This window comes from Macrobrachium rosenbergii, chromosome 59, assembly GCF_040412425.1.
Source record: "Macrobrachium rosenbergii isolate ZJJX-2024 chromosome 59, ASM4041242v1, whole genome shotgun sequence".
Taxonomy (NCBI): Eukaryota; Metazoa; Arthropoda; class Malacostraca; order Decapoda; family Palaemonidae; genus Macrobrachium; species Macrobrachium rosenbergii.
In genome coordinates this window covers 33,554,627-33,567,113 of record NC_089799.1, presented here as the reverse complement: position 1 = coordinate 33,567,113, position 12,487 = coordinate 33,554,627, and the positions used below count along the sequence as shown (strand labels likewise).

At 35.8% G+C, this 12,487-nt stretch overlaps 1 protein-coding gene across 1 annotated transcript in view; it reads right to left on the bottom strand.

Annotated features, from left to right (window-relative positions):
- LOC136837530 (uncharacterized) overlaps positions 1–9,312 on the bottom strand; it is a 409,835-nt gene extending 400,523 nt beyond the window's left edge. Inside the window, exon 1 of the mRNA XM_067102377.1 lies at positions 9,296–9,312. Coding sequence (XP_066958478.1) covers positions 9,296–9,297 — 2 coding nt within the window. The 5' untranslated portion in view covers positions 9,298–9,312. The remainder of the gene's footprint in view (positions 1–9,295) is intronic.
- Positions 9,313–12,487: the final 3,175 nt, after the last annotated feature.

Genomic DNA, 12,487 nt, shown 5'->3' with positions numbered 1-12,487 from the left:
TGTAATAGCCAAAACAATATCTTAAATTCTCGATTTCCTCACACACTTTGAACAGTCCAAATGAATAAACAAATTAAGAAACACTAACTCCCATGTTGGGATTCCAACCTCCACAGAATAGTATGAGGTTAACGTAAACCCTTCTGACACAAAAATGGATATAATACATACATATTTTGCCACAAGTGTTATAGGTCCATCTCAAATATATCACTTTCATGACTTAAAACATGTACTTAAAATGTGACAGTCATGGTTTCATGAAGGAGGGTACCACACAAGTGGCTGCTTGAAGGACTGCCGACTGATTTAACTGCAGCTTTGGAGTGAAAATGTGGAGATTCTCGAACATAGCCTATGGTTATTAATAAATCTCAAAGCCTGGTACAAGTCCTGTTATTGTTTTTCAGCAGCAGAGCTGGTTCCACGGATTCTTGATATGAAGGGAGGTTCCTTCAGGTTGATGATGGGAGTGAGAATATTTCTTCTTTTGCAATCATAGAAGAATGAAGCTGTTCTGTTCATAGGGTAACCCGTTAAATGGAATCAGCAGTGATAGGGATAGTATCCATAGTCTTTATCCTCTGTAGCAATGTAACTTGGTAAAGATTTCCTTGGTGCACTGCCTAGTAACAATTGCAGCGTCCCCTTTGCCTAAGTGACGCAATATCTTCTCGAGAAACAGGCAGTTCTGACCAGAGTTAAGGTGAGGCATTCTCCCACTTGGCATTTGAACTAGTATACAACGTTCTGTCTATTAAGGGTATCTGCATGAAGAGCTCGGTTATTCTCAAGGAGCTCTGCCTTGCAATTTTTCATATACACTAGTGTACCCATAACATAAAATATTAATGGTAACATACTATAGGGTCAAAATGGCAAGTCATGACACTAGGAACTTACATACCATCCCAGAGCTCAGACCTAGTTACATACAGCACATACTTATACTGGTGACAGGAGCTTAGCCTTAGGCTGGGTGACAGTAAATCTAAATCTTGAGTTACAGTGCATATTATTCAAATGAGATTAATGAAGGCTACTTTGTCACTAGCAAAGCTGCCAGATATTTTCCTTTATGGTTTACTCTTTGGCTGTCTCTTCCTACCAACAACGTCAAAGGAGCTCTGTGAATACAGTCCAAAACTCAAGAACATAATCTACAAAACACTACCCGAAACCAACCAACCAACCTTGTCTTCTGCATTTTTTAGAAAAATGCGTCCCTGGAAATCTTCAAGGAAAATGTTAATAAGGTAGATATGTTCAAACAATCTAACACCTACAGATCGAAAGCAACTCATAAGGCGATTTAATAAGGGCATTATGCATCTACACTGCAAGCAGGGGGAGACCACTATCTCTGCCATGTCTGCTGATGCACAAGTGACAAGTTGCCTCATACAATTTCAAAATTGCTTAAAGGCTGACCACCTTACAAATAACACATTTGTTCCCCAGTTCAAATGCTAAGTGAAAAGAAGCCCTCGCTCTCACATCAGTATGACAAAAATCTGCCCCTCCAAATGGCTACAATGCCACCTACAGTATGGGTAATCTATACCCATTACAGATGTGCACCAAGGTAGCAAAACGACCTATGTTTTTGCAAGTGGTGGAAATAATGTATGGTTTCCTTGGCCGTTACTGAGTACTTCTGAGGGAAATCCTGTACATAAAACAGCTTCAACCTACAATGGATACAAAAGAGGAAATACTCGACCACCAATCCTATCCCAACAATATCCCCCTCTGCACCAATGCCAACACTACAATCTATGAACTTACCAGACTGCAAGAGACTTTGCAAGAGAAGGGTACAAAATTAAGATAATTTCTATGCACACTCCTCACAACTTTCCTTTTCTCACAATCTGTAAAATACTATCACTCTTTCAGCTGTACAAAGAAGATGGGTAGAAATAAAACTTACCCAAAACTCTCTTATTAATAAGTACTACTATTAATTAGTGTAAATTCTTAGTATAATTTACACTATTAGTATAAATGCTACTTATAATTTAGTGTGCATCAAACCTATGAACTTGGGAGCATAATATATGAATTGCAGCCAACGGACAAAACAAATAAAAACTCAATGTGATGATGCTGAAGCCTACATGGAAAAACCATGCTACCCCTCTGCTTCTCATAGTTCAATCTCTAGTCTGGGTCACTACTCTTACGGAACCGCCTCAGGCTGTTTTTATCTTGAACAGCTCACTTCATAATTACTTTTGGCAGATGTTTCATGAACGGATGCCCCTACCTGTTCCCAACCCTCCCTATTTATCTAGGCATGGGACCTGCACTGAGTGGAGCGGGTTGCCTGCCCTGTGACAAAGATGTCCCAGAAATCCATATGTGCGGACGTCGTCCAGAATTTCCAAAGCACGGATGTAGTCCCGGACTTCCCTAGCAGGAACATCATCCCGGACTTCCCCAAGCGGGAGCGTCTTCCTGGACTTGGGATGACAATACTCCAATGACGATAAAACAGAAGTTCTGAAAAATGATGAAGTAATGCCATCATCTCTAACGGTATAGGAAACCAAGTCATACAGCACTATCATACATTCACATGCATCCTAGCAGTGTTCACTGAACACAAGGAAACATGCTGTGAGAATAGCTGATCAATAAAGTCTTAGTTTGGCTATAGTACAGCTCTATGTGCAGCTTACTAACTACAAAACTTTCATATTTGTTTCAAATCTTTATTAAGACCATTAAAAACTTCAAGTTGCACAATGGAGAGGGAGTTGATAACGCCATCGAGAGCTTTCATGCTCTCATTTCATAAGGTGATCATGATGAGATTAGTAAGTACAAAATCAATCACGGATCCAAGAAAAGATAAGTCTACACTGACCAAAAACACCAACAAAAATTCTCAGTCGCTGGAGTCTTACAACGTATAGTTGAATAAAATATGGTACACATACTTCGAAAGCTGGAATTCATATATGTAAAGAACAAATTGAGGGTAGCACTGAAAACAACTGGACAAGAATCATATCCATTGTCAATGGTGTCTTCAGTGTATCCATTGTCAATGGTGTCTTCAGTGTAACAAGTGTAATGCAAAGAGCACCACAATTACTTAACTGTTTCCTGTAGACACACTGGCCATCACAAACCCAGTTGCCATACAAATTATGATACAAAAAATAAAGCAATCACATTTTCCTTGAACTCTGAAAAAATTAAACATCCAATTTATTTCATTACACTAAAACCTACTTTACCCTACTTCTAAAAATAAAGACAATCTTTGGTGATATTTTCAAATTTTAATCTAATTTTCAGTTTATGAAAATCCATTCTCCTTACATTTTACCTCGACTAAACAGGACCACTTTATGTTTGTTTTCTGCTCCTTTTTCCATCCACTAAATAATCATTAGCTTGTGTTCGTAATTTTTCACTCGTGATCAGAATGTTCTTGACTCTTGCACCCAACTGCTTATTTGCCAACTTTCAAATACCTCTTCTTTTTTATTTCAAGAGTTATTCTATCTTTGTGAATGCTATCTTGTTAGAATGCACCAAAAATATATATAAAAAAATAATTGAAGAACACACCATTTTTAACATGTTACTCTACTATGGCTACTTTTCACCTTAGTGAATCGTGTTTCCCCTTAGCGGAAAAAAATCAAAATAAAAAATTATCATCTTCAGAATGACGTTGATGTGAGCGTTTATTATCACAAAGTTATTATAAAATTATCATCACGCAAACAGATATATACATAATTTTACAGCAATTATACACAATTGTTTTTACTTTTACATGTGCATGTAAATAAAGAACTAAAAAACTCATATAAACAACCAAAACCTTACAAAAAAAGGAACACGTGTGTGTGTGTGTGTGTGTGTCTTCGCCAATACTTCTTACAACAAACGAGAACTGACCTTTCTACCTCGATTCCTGTGGGGTCGAGTGAACACCCTCAGGCAATTCGTGCTGTTGCAAACACCCCATAAGCAGATATCATTTACTTACTTGTTTTCCGTGTTTACGATAACCTTATTTATGTTTACATTACAGCACGCACTTAGGAGTATTTTTTTTACATATATATAAAAAACTGCAATTTAATGAAACCACCAAATAAGTAGAAGTTTCTTATGACACATTTCCTTTAAGAGATACGAAAAATCCAGTTTATGCAGATGAAAAGTGTGCCGAACTTTTCCGGTTTTTTCTAGTTAGTATTCGCGCATATTACAAGACGAATTGAGCACTTCCTTACTCATTAAAGGTATGTATGGATAGGGTTTACAATAATATTATAAATGCAAGAAAATACTGTGTATGAGAGAGAGAGAGGAACATTATAAAGAACAATGACACTCAATACAGCTTTAAAACATTTCATGTAAAATGTGACTGTAGATGTAAATATGACAACGATACCGCTGCATTCGAAATTAATTGTAACGCTAAATAAATTCATAATGAAATGGTCCCTAATTAATCACTAACCACCACCATAGGACCGTTATTAATTAATCCCAGTGACCTATCTTCTGCTATTAATGGGTATCACTGGTAATTATCCGTCTTTCGATTACCGCTCATAACATAACCAGTTCATCAAGTCCCAGATAATTACCAACACCGTTAGCAAAACAATGTCATCATTAACTATTTATTGTATTTTCGCACATGCATTTTTTTTTTTTACACAGTGAAATAACGACAGCAAAAATGACTATTTTCTGGATTGTTAAAGCTTCTCCTTTCACGTGTGATTTCTGAACCATTTGACATAATTTTGGTTTGTTTAAAAAAAAAAAAAAGAAAAAAAAAGCCAGATGTGACCAGTTACGACCGTTGGTTCCTAAAAAAAAAAAAAAAGACATTCGACCTTTCAGGAAGAATGAAGAAAATGCTCTTCATTCTCAATCCATAAAAAGAACAGAATTCTCGAAATACCGACATAGTCGAAGAGTTTCAGAGTTGGAAACCAAAGAGGATATAAGAATATATGGAAGGGTATGCCCAGCACCAATAATATTTCCAAATGACCATGACATTATGGATATAAATTTTCTATCATTTAAAATCGAATAATCATTAATAATATCATAACCATCTCAACATTTTCTCTGTTGGTAGATAAAAGCATAACATCATCTTTCTTGTTTCTCTAAGAAGCACCACTTTAGACTTCCGTTTAAAAAAACAGCGGTTCGCGTACCGTAGCCTCCCTCTGGAGGTTCAAGAAAGCATCTAGATTCACCCCTACCCTGGTGTTCAGGGCAGATTACAAGCTACACAGTTAATCGTTTCACATTTTACATCCTACTGCAAGGCGAGAGGCTTTTCGTTTTTATCCGATGAAACTCCTCCATCACTATCAATTACTTTTCTTTACAAGAACAGAGTTCACTAATACCATTAATTTCTTTCGAAGCGAATTAACGTGCTTATTCCTCAATAGTCTTAAGACACATAATTTCGGGAAAAAGCAACTCTTAGTCCTTCATCATTTGCTTGTCTTTACAAATTTCTATCTAAACTGCATTTTAAGACATATATATTATATATATAAAAGCAATATATATAGTCCTATCATCATTTGCTTGTCTTTATAATTTATATATATATATATATATAAACTGTATATATTTATATATATATACATATATATATATATATACACATAATTATAAATATATATTTATATATATATATATATATATAATATATATATATATATATATATATATATATATATATAGAAAGAGAGAGAGAGAGAGAGAGAGAGAGAGAGAGAGAGAGAGAGAGAGAGAGAGAGAGAGAGAGAGAGAGAGAGAGAGAAAGAGAGGTCCTTTAAGCCCTGTTATTACCAGTGATATAAAATATTACCAAACGTTATTACAAAAATTATCATATCATGTTTGGCTTAATTATACAAGTATTTTTAGGGGATGGTAAAACAATGAGTAGAAGATATATTACCAAAACTGCGTAGATATTGTAAACATATATTTATTATTACCAACACTTACAATTCAGAAAGATCAATCTAATCATGATAACCAAGAAAAAAAAATTTAACATAGATGGAGAAGAGACTAAAGTTTAAATTTTACTAGCCTTTGAAATCTCTAAAATAAAACGCCCTCGTGCTATGCTAATGGCTTTGCCTCTATTATGCGATGCTATTGACCATAATCGGTATGCAAAGGGACCCTCTCGTTTCTGCATACAATAGCAAATAAAGAATACCAGATAAGAATAGATTGGTGTTATTAAAAGAAAGATCAGTAAATAAAATTTCAATTTGCTAACTGTCTTATGTTTATTACAAAATGACTATATTAATAAGTTGAATTATTAAGTAGACCGACTGAAACGAATACTGGTTGGAGTTCGTAATTATGAAATGGTTGCTTAAAGTACTCTGCCATAACTTACTTGACAATGACTAAGACACAACAACTAATATATTCCATGCCATTTGTAACTGAATAAACAGTGGTTGATTAAGACATTCTTTGGGATTGGTAAGTAAAGTAGAATGGTTGGTAAAATACCCTTTGGTCAATTTGGGTATATAAGATATGGTTTATCAAAAAACCACGAAACTAGTAATTAAATACAGGATGATTGATTAAGGTAATTTAATTTTAGTTATAATATAGTATATAGATGGCTGATCAAAAAATCAACTTGTGTTACAAATCAAATAAATTATGGGTGAATAAAAGACTAAAGTTTGTAAAAGGAAGCAAAGTGGGCGATTAATTTGCTATTAGTATTCCAAAAGATAACAATAAAAGATGACAAAATATAAGCTATGGAATCGGAACTTTCATCTCCTTACAAGGTACTTTCCTCTAATCTAACATCAGCCTTCATAAAAATAATATAATTTCTTATATTGGTAATAATCTTAATTACTGCGTTTTCTAAAGTACTCTGTTGTTAGCTAACATCATTATTCTTTTACTATACTACATTGCAAAGCGCGGCGCAAACAAGCTAATCTTTTTAGTATTATAACATCACTTGGAAATTTACACCTCACTGCACACAAACACGAGTTACAAAAAGAAATGACTAAAAAATAAAGCAATAAAGAAAGTAAAAGGTTTGGCCAAGACCCCATCCTAGTGCCTCCTCTCTCTCTCTCTCTCTCTCTCTCTCTCTCTCTCTCTCTCTCTCTCTCTCTCCCTCAACACAGCCAAGAGAACGCGAGGGTGTATGTAATCTGTACACCAAAAAGGCGCCATCGGGCCAAGTTAATTTTGTAGAAATGGAGACCACGGGAGGTAGGGCATATCAGGGGAAGGAGGGGGGGGGGAGGGAGGAGGGTCAATACTAGCGAGGGTCAGGGAGGGTTAGTGGAGTTGGACAGGGAAGGAATCAAAGGGGGATGGGAGGTGGTTAGGTGGTCCCAACCCTGTAATACCTGGCCATGCAAATGCATCCTCGACCTATGATTACAGCAACTAGGGTGCGGCACTTGTCATTGGTCGACCTCCTTTTACCTACCACCACACTTCTCTCTCTCTCTCTCTCTCTCTCTCTCTCTCTCTCTCTCTCTCTCTCTCTCTCTCTCTATCAGCGTTGTTATTTATTTCACACTGAGTGACTACTACATTCATAAAATGATGTGTATATCATTCTTACCCTCTGTACATTTTCTCTTTTCGAATTAAAGTCATTTCTTTATTTCCTCTTCGATTTTTATTTTAACAGCCTTTATATTTTTTTTTATTCCTTTCTCTGTCCACTTCCTTTTCAATTTCACTACGTTTTATTAATCCCAGTATATGAATTTCAGTAACAATACTTCTGAAATACTTTTGTGGAACAAAGTACACTTATAATAATAATAATAATAATAATAATAATAATAATAATAATAATAATAATAATAATAATAATAATAAATAATAATAATGAACCAAACAAAAACTTCTTTCAGTTTTCAGGTTTCTCAATAATAATAATAATAATAATAATAATAATAATAATAATAATAATAATAATAATAATAATAATAATGCCAGTTGTTTATATATCCACCATCAACTTTTCATTTCACCCTTATCCTTTCAGATGTTTTTACACGATTTTGTGAACGCTTATTTGTTTGTTTTCATAACTACTTGGCGCACCTGAGTCTTTTTTTTTTTTTTTTTAATCATACTTTTCTATCTTTTTATATCAAATCGACCTAAAATTCTCCCCGCCCACCCCACCCCAAACAACAGCCGGTATGTCCATTTCTCCCTCTTCTCTCTCTCTCTTAGTCTCTTAATCAGTTAATACATGACTGAAACATCCAATCTTCGTTTACCTACATCCAGACACTGTTAGCAATTCAACGCGTTGCAGCGAGCAGCAATGTCAGCAACAACGGTGTAAATACAGAAGAAAAAGGAACGATAAAAGCAAAGAACATGTTGCCGAACATCCATCTGCAACAAAAGCTGCGCTCAAAACAGACGCTCCCTAATAATAACTACAATCTGCAACGCCGAAAAAAAGTTCCATCTGCTCTTACTGCCGATGGCAAGAGGAGGATAATATCAACGATAAGACGAATAATGACAAACCGAATAAATTAATAACTAGATATCACATATACTCATTCTTTTTCCACCTAGTCTGCCTGTTTAATGAGGTCTTAAGGGAAGGACGTCTGGTATGGAATTTTTTTTTATCCATTTATTCGACTTTCTATTCATTTTTTTTTTATCATGACTTCGTATTTATGGGATTTTAAAAAATTGCAATCTCTATAGATAATGCGTATAAAAAACACACAACTGTAAATTATACGAGAACAGAACGGGCTGCGTCGTAATCACACTAGCAAATGAGGGTCGGCTGGTTCAAATGAATCCTGTGGTCCACACCAGGCCTCTCATCCCCTTTTGATACCTCGCACCATATACGGGTCGCCTTCGGACAATCCCCGTGCTGGCATAAGGCCAGCTTAATCTAATCCAGCCAACCAATAAAGCAAATGAGAAGAAATTAATTCTCCAAACGAAACGAACGCTGACTTTAAACTTCGACAGCGACATTATACGAGGAGCATCAAACTATCAGCAATACTGTGAAATTATATCATGCACCGATAAACAAACATTCCTTCAAACACAAAACTAAAAAAAAAAGAAAAAAAAATTGGCAAAAAGTTTAGCTTAACCAACGGGAGAAGCCAGAGCCAATAACTTGAACATTATGAAGCATGGAAAAATACCGAAAAACTTTCTGCAATTTATAATTGTGTGAAACGTGGAACATCAAAATACTTACATGCTGGAAACAATTACTTTAACAGCACTGAACGACACGCAATCACGTATCTGTAAAGTAGAAACAATTCATAAATGAGTGTAAAATAGGACCAGCCTAACTGCTTATCTACTGAAAGCATGTCAAACCTGTGTATCGAAAGAGTTAGACCACAACAGTTGATAAATAAAGGAAAGAGTACGGACCTATAAAAAAAAAGGGGGGCCACGACCACAATAATTTGCAGGTCAAGTAACATCGAAACCGATATAACATGAGTTTGTGCACTCATAATTATGTATCAAGCTCGAAATGATCAAATGGGAAGTATAAATAAACAAGTGGTCTGCAGAGACAAGAAAAATCACAAATAAACGTGACTCATAAGCGCCTCGAGTATAAATAAAATCAAAATGTTCACTGGGTAAAGGTACTCCACACTTATAATATATATATTCTAAACTCTCAAAACAACCAAACTCTTCAAAAATAGCGACAGTCCTTCAGTTGAGTAGCTAGTAGGAGTGACTAAAATATCTGGGGGTTGAGGGTAATTCTTGTCAACGTCGCAGCATACAGCAGACCTAAACATTAGTGCTATAAAAGCAGAAGTAGAGAAAATGAGAATCGTAAGACAGAGCAAGTTATAGCATAAAAAAAAAAAGATGACTTTGAAGGTAAATTCAAGTTTACCACGTTAATGACATGTAAAAAAACCCTTTAGGTAGAAGGTCAAGGTATTTCCTACATGAGCGCAGTAGTAATACGGCAATATACTTTAAAATCAAGACATTTCTCACCAGTGAAGCATGATATTATTGCACATGAGCACATATTCATGAGAACAAGACTCAAAGGCCATTAATTAGCTACGCAAGCTTTTATACACAAGCAAAATAGTGGAAAAAGACCAGAGTAATATCATGAAAATAGCAAACAAATTAATAAATTATACACACACACACTATATATATGTATATGTATGTATGTGTAAAATTTACCCGCACCGGTATTCCTCAGTTTTGGAGTACGGAGAAAGCTTTGGCACTGGGCACTTTGACATCGTGGCACCTCAAAAGGATATGAATGCCGACGTTTCGCAAAACGAGTATTGAGCAACGCCTCCACAGAAGTAAGCACTAAAGACAACAGCAGAGGCACAAAAATGAAGTGATTTATGGGCAAAGAGCATTTTACAATTGCTGACACAACTGATAAGCCTCAACGTATTTTTTGAAGTAATATAACTCCAACTGGCAATCATTTAATGTTTCGGCAGAAACCACTTTTTATCATCACGAAAAAAAAAAAAATAATAATAATAACAATAATAATAAAACTTCAGGAACACGTAGAAACCCTCCCGATCCCTGAGCACTAGAACATAACCCAAAGTAAAGAGACAGAATTTCAAAACAATTGATTCGGTGGATCAAGATCAACGAAAATAGATTAATTATTCCTTATTTTCTCGTATGTATCGTTTCTGCAGAGACTACTGACGTTCGCTTTAAAAAAAGTGTAAATCGGACCAAGTACATTTTCTTCAGTGCATTAATTACGAACGTTATTTCCACGAACCTAATGGTTAAAGATATGAAATGCAGTACTATGGACTTGAATACTATTAAACCAAACCTATATAGTTTTGGTATAACATGGGGATTGAAGCGCAATCGCTGCACTCAGAACTAATGCAATCCTTTTGAACAGTATTACATAGCTTAATAACATCCGAATACAATACTGTTTAAAAAGGAAGAAAAACATTAAAATGTGTAGTTACAAAACACTCCCGACACCTTTAAAAATATAACAATCTGAAAAAACATGTGCACCTTCTCCATCCCTATATTGTCTGGGACTGTAGGTTGAATACGAAATTTCTTATTGATCCATAAACGAGGACATTTATTTCACTGATGAACTGTAATTGCCAATACCTCCAATCACTTTCCGGTCCATAGAGCAATTGCATAAATAGAAAGCTTTAGGGATCTCCGTAAACCCAGTAACTAGCACTAACTTGCAAATCAATTCAGTAATCGAACCAGGTTATAGAAGAAATCTTTCGGTTTGTAGAATGTGGGTGCCTGAAATCACCCATGAACAATATATAAATCTTCAGGTCTTAACTAAAAACAATAACCTACAAAACTGAGTCTGGCACACTCCCACACCTTGGAAGTTAAGTAACTGAAAGGATTTCGCAACAGTGGATACCATACCTGTCTGCAGTTCTTACGTCATTACGGTAAGTCGGCTTCAAAAAAAGAGGCCCACAGGCAATGAATCGCAATGAACAGTTATGACAAATCCTTAATTACTTGGATTTTAGTTGTCCGACGTCAGTCTTACGTATGTTGGCATTAAACCCAGAAATAAAAATATGACTACAAGAAAATAACAAGAGGTTATAACGGTTATCAGCATTATACATACATACATACATACAAAACAGACACACTTTCCCTTACTGACTACATTTAAAACCCAACACACAGGTAACTATCAGCCATTTCTTACCAATAACTCTCAGTAAGTAGTTAAGTATGCAGAGAGAGAGAGAGAGAGAGAGAGAGAGAGAGAGAGAGAGAGAGAGAGAGACCTCATGAATCGATTACCTTGTTGGGATGTTTCCTTTGTCACTGGTACCATCCATCATTGACCGTTGGCTGGGTCGGAGGCGGACGGGGCCTTTTACCATTGCAAGAGGATTGTTGGTTGTTTGTCTACAGGAGGGGCATGCCAGTGGGAGGGGTTACGAAGGGGAAGGGAATGACTGTAGTCGCCGATGCTTTGGTTTACAGCTCATTTCCATAACGTTAATCGATTCTTTCATGTTGCCTTCTGTTCAGGAGTTTTACGTCCTTCGGAAGCTCAGATTCATATCAGATTATTATTGCCCTTGGGTGATGAGGCATAGCTTTCTTTAATGCTGTAACTTCAGGCATTCCACAGCAGTGAGCAGTGAAGTAAGACAAAAGTTCATATAACACCAAGCTGAATACTATCAAGTATTAATGCTTTCATGCAAATAAAAGCTAATCATACACATAAATAAACGCTAAATTCTTAATGAACTAAGTTGCAGCAAAAAAATTAGTTTCCCAGTGTTCCTCCCTAAATAGACTCAATTCGCTTTTTCTGTAATACTTGGGATGGTCCTATATTTGTACCTCTCTAGGTGTTTGCAGTATACTGATGATCCTA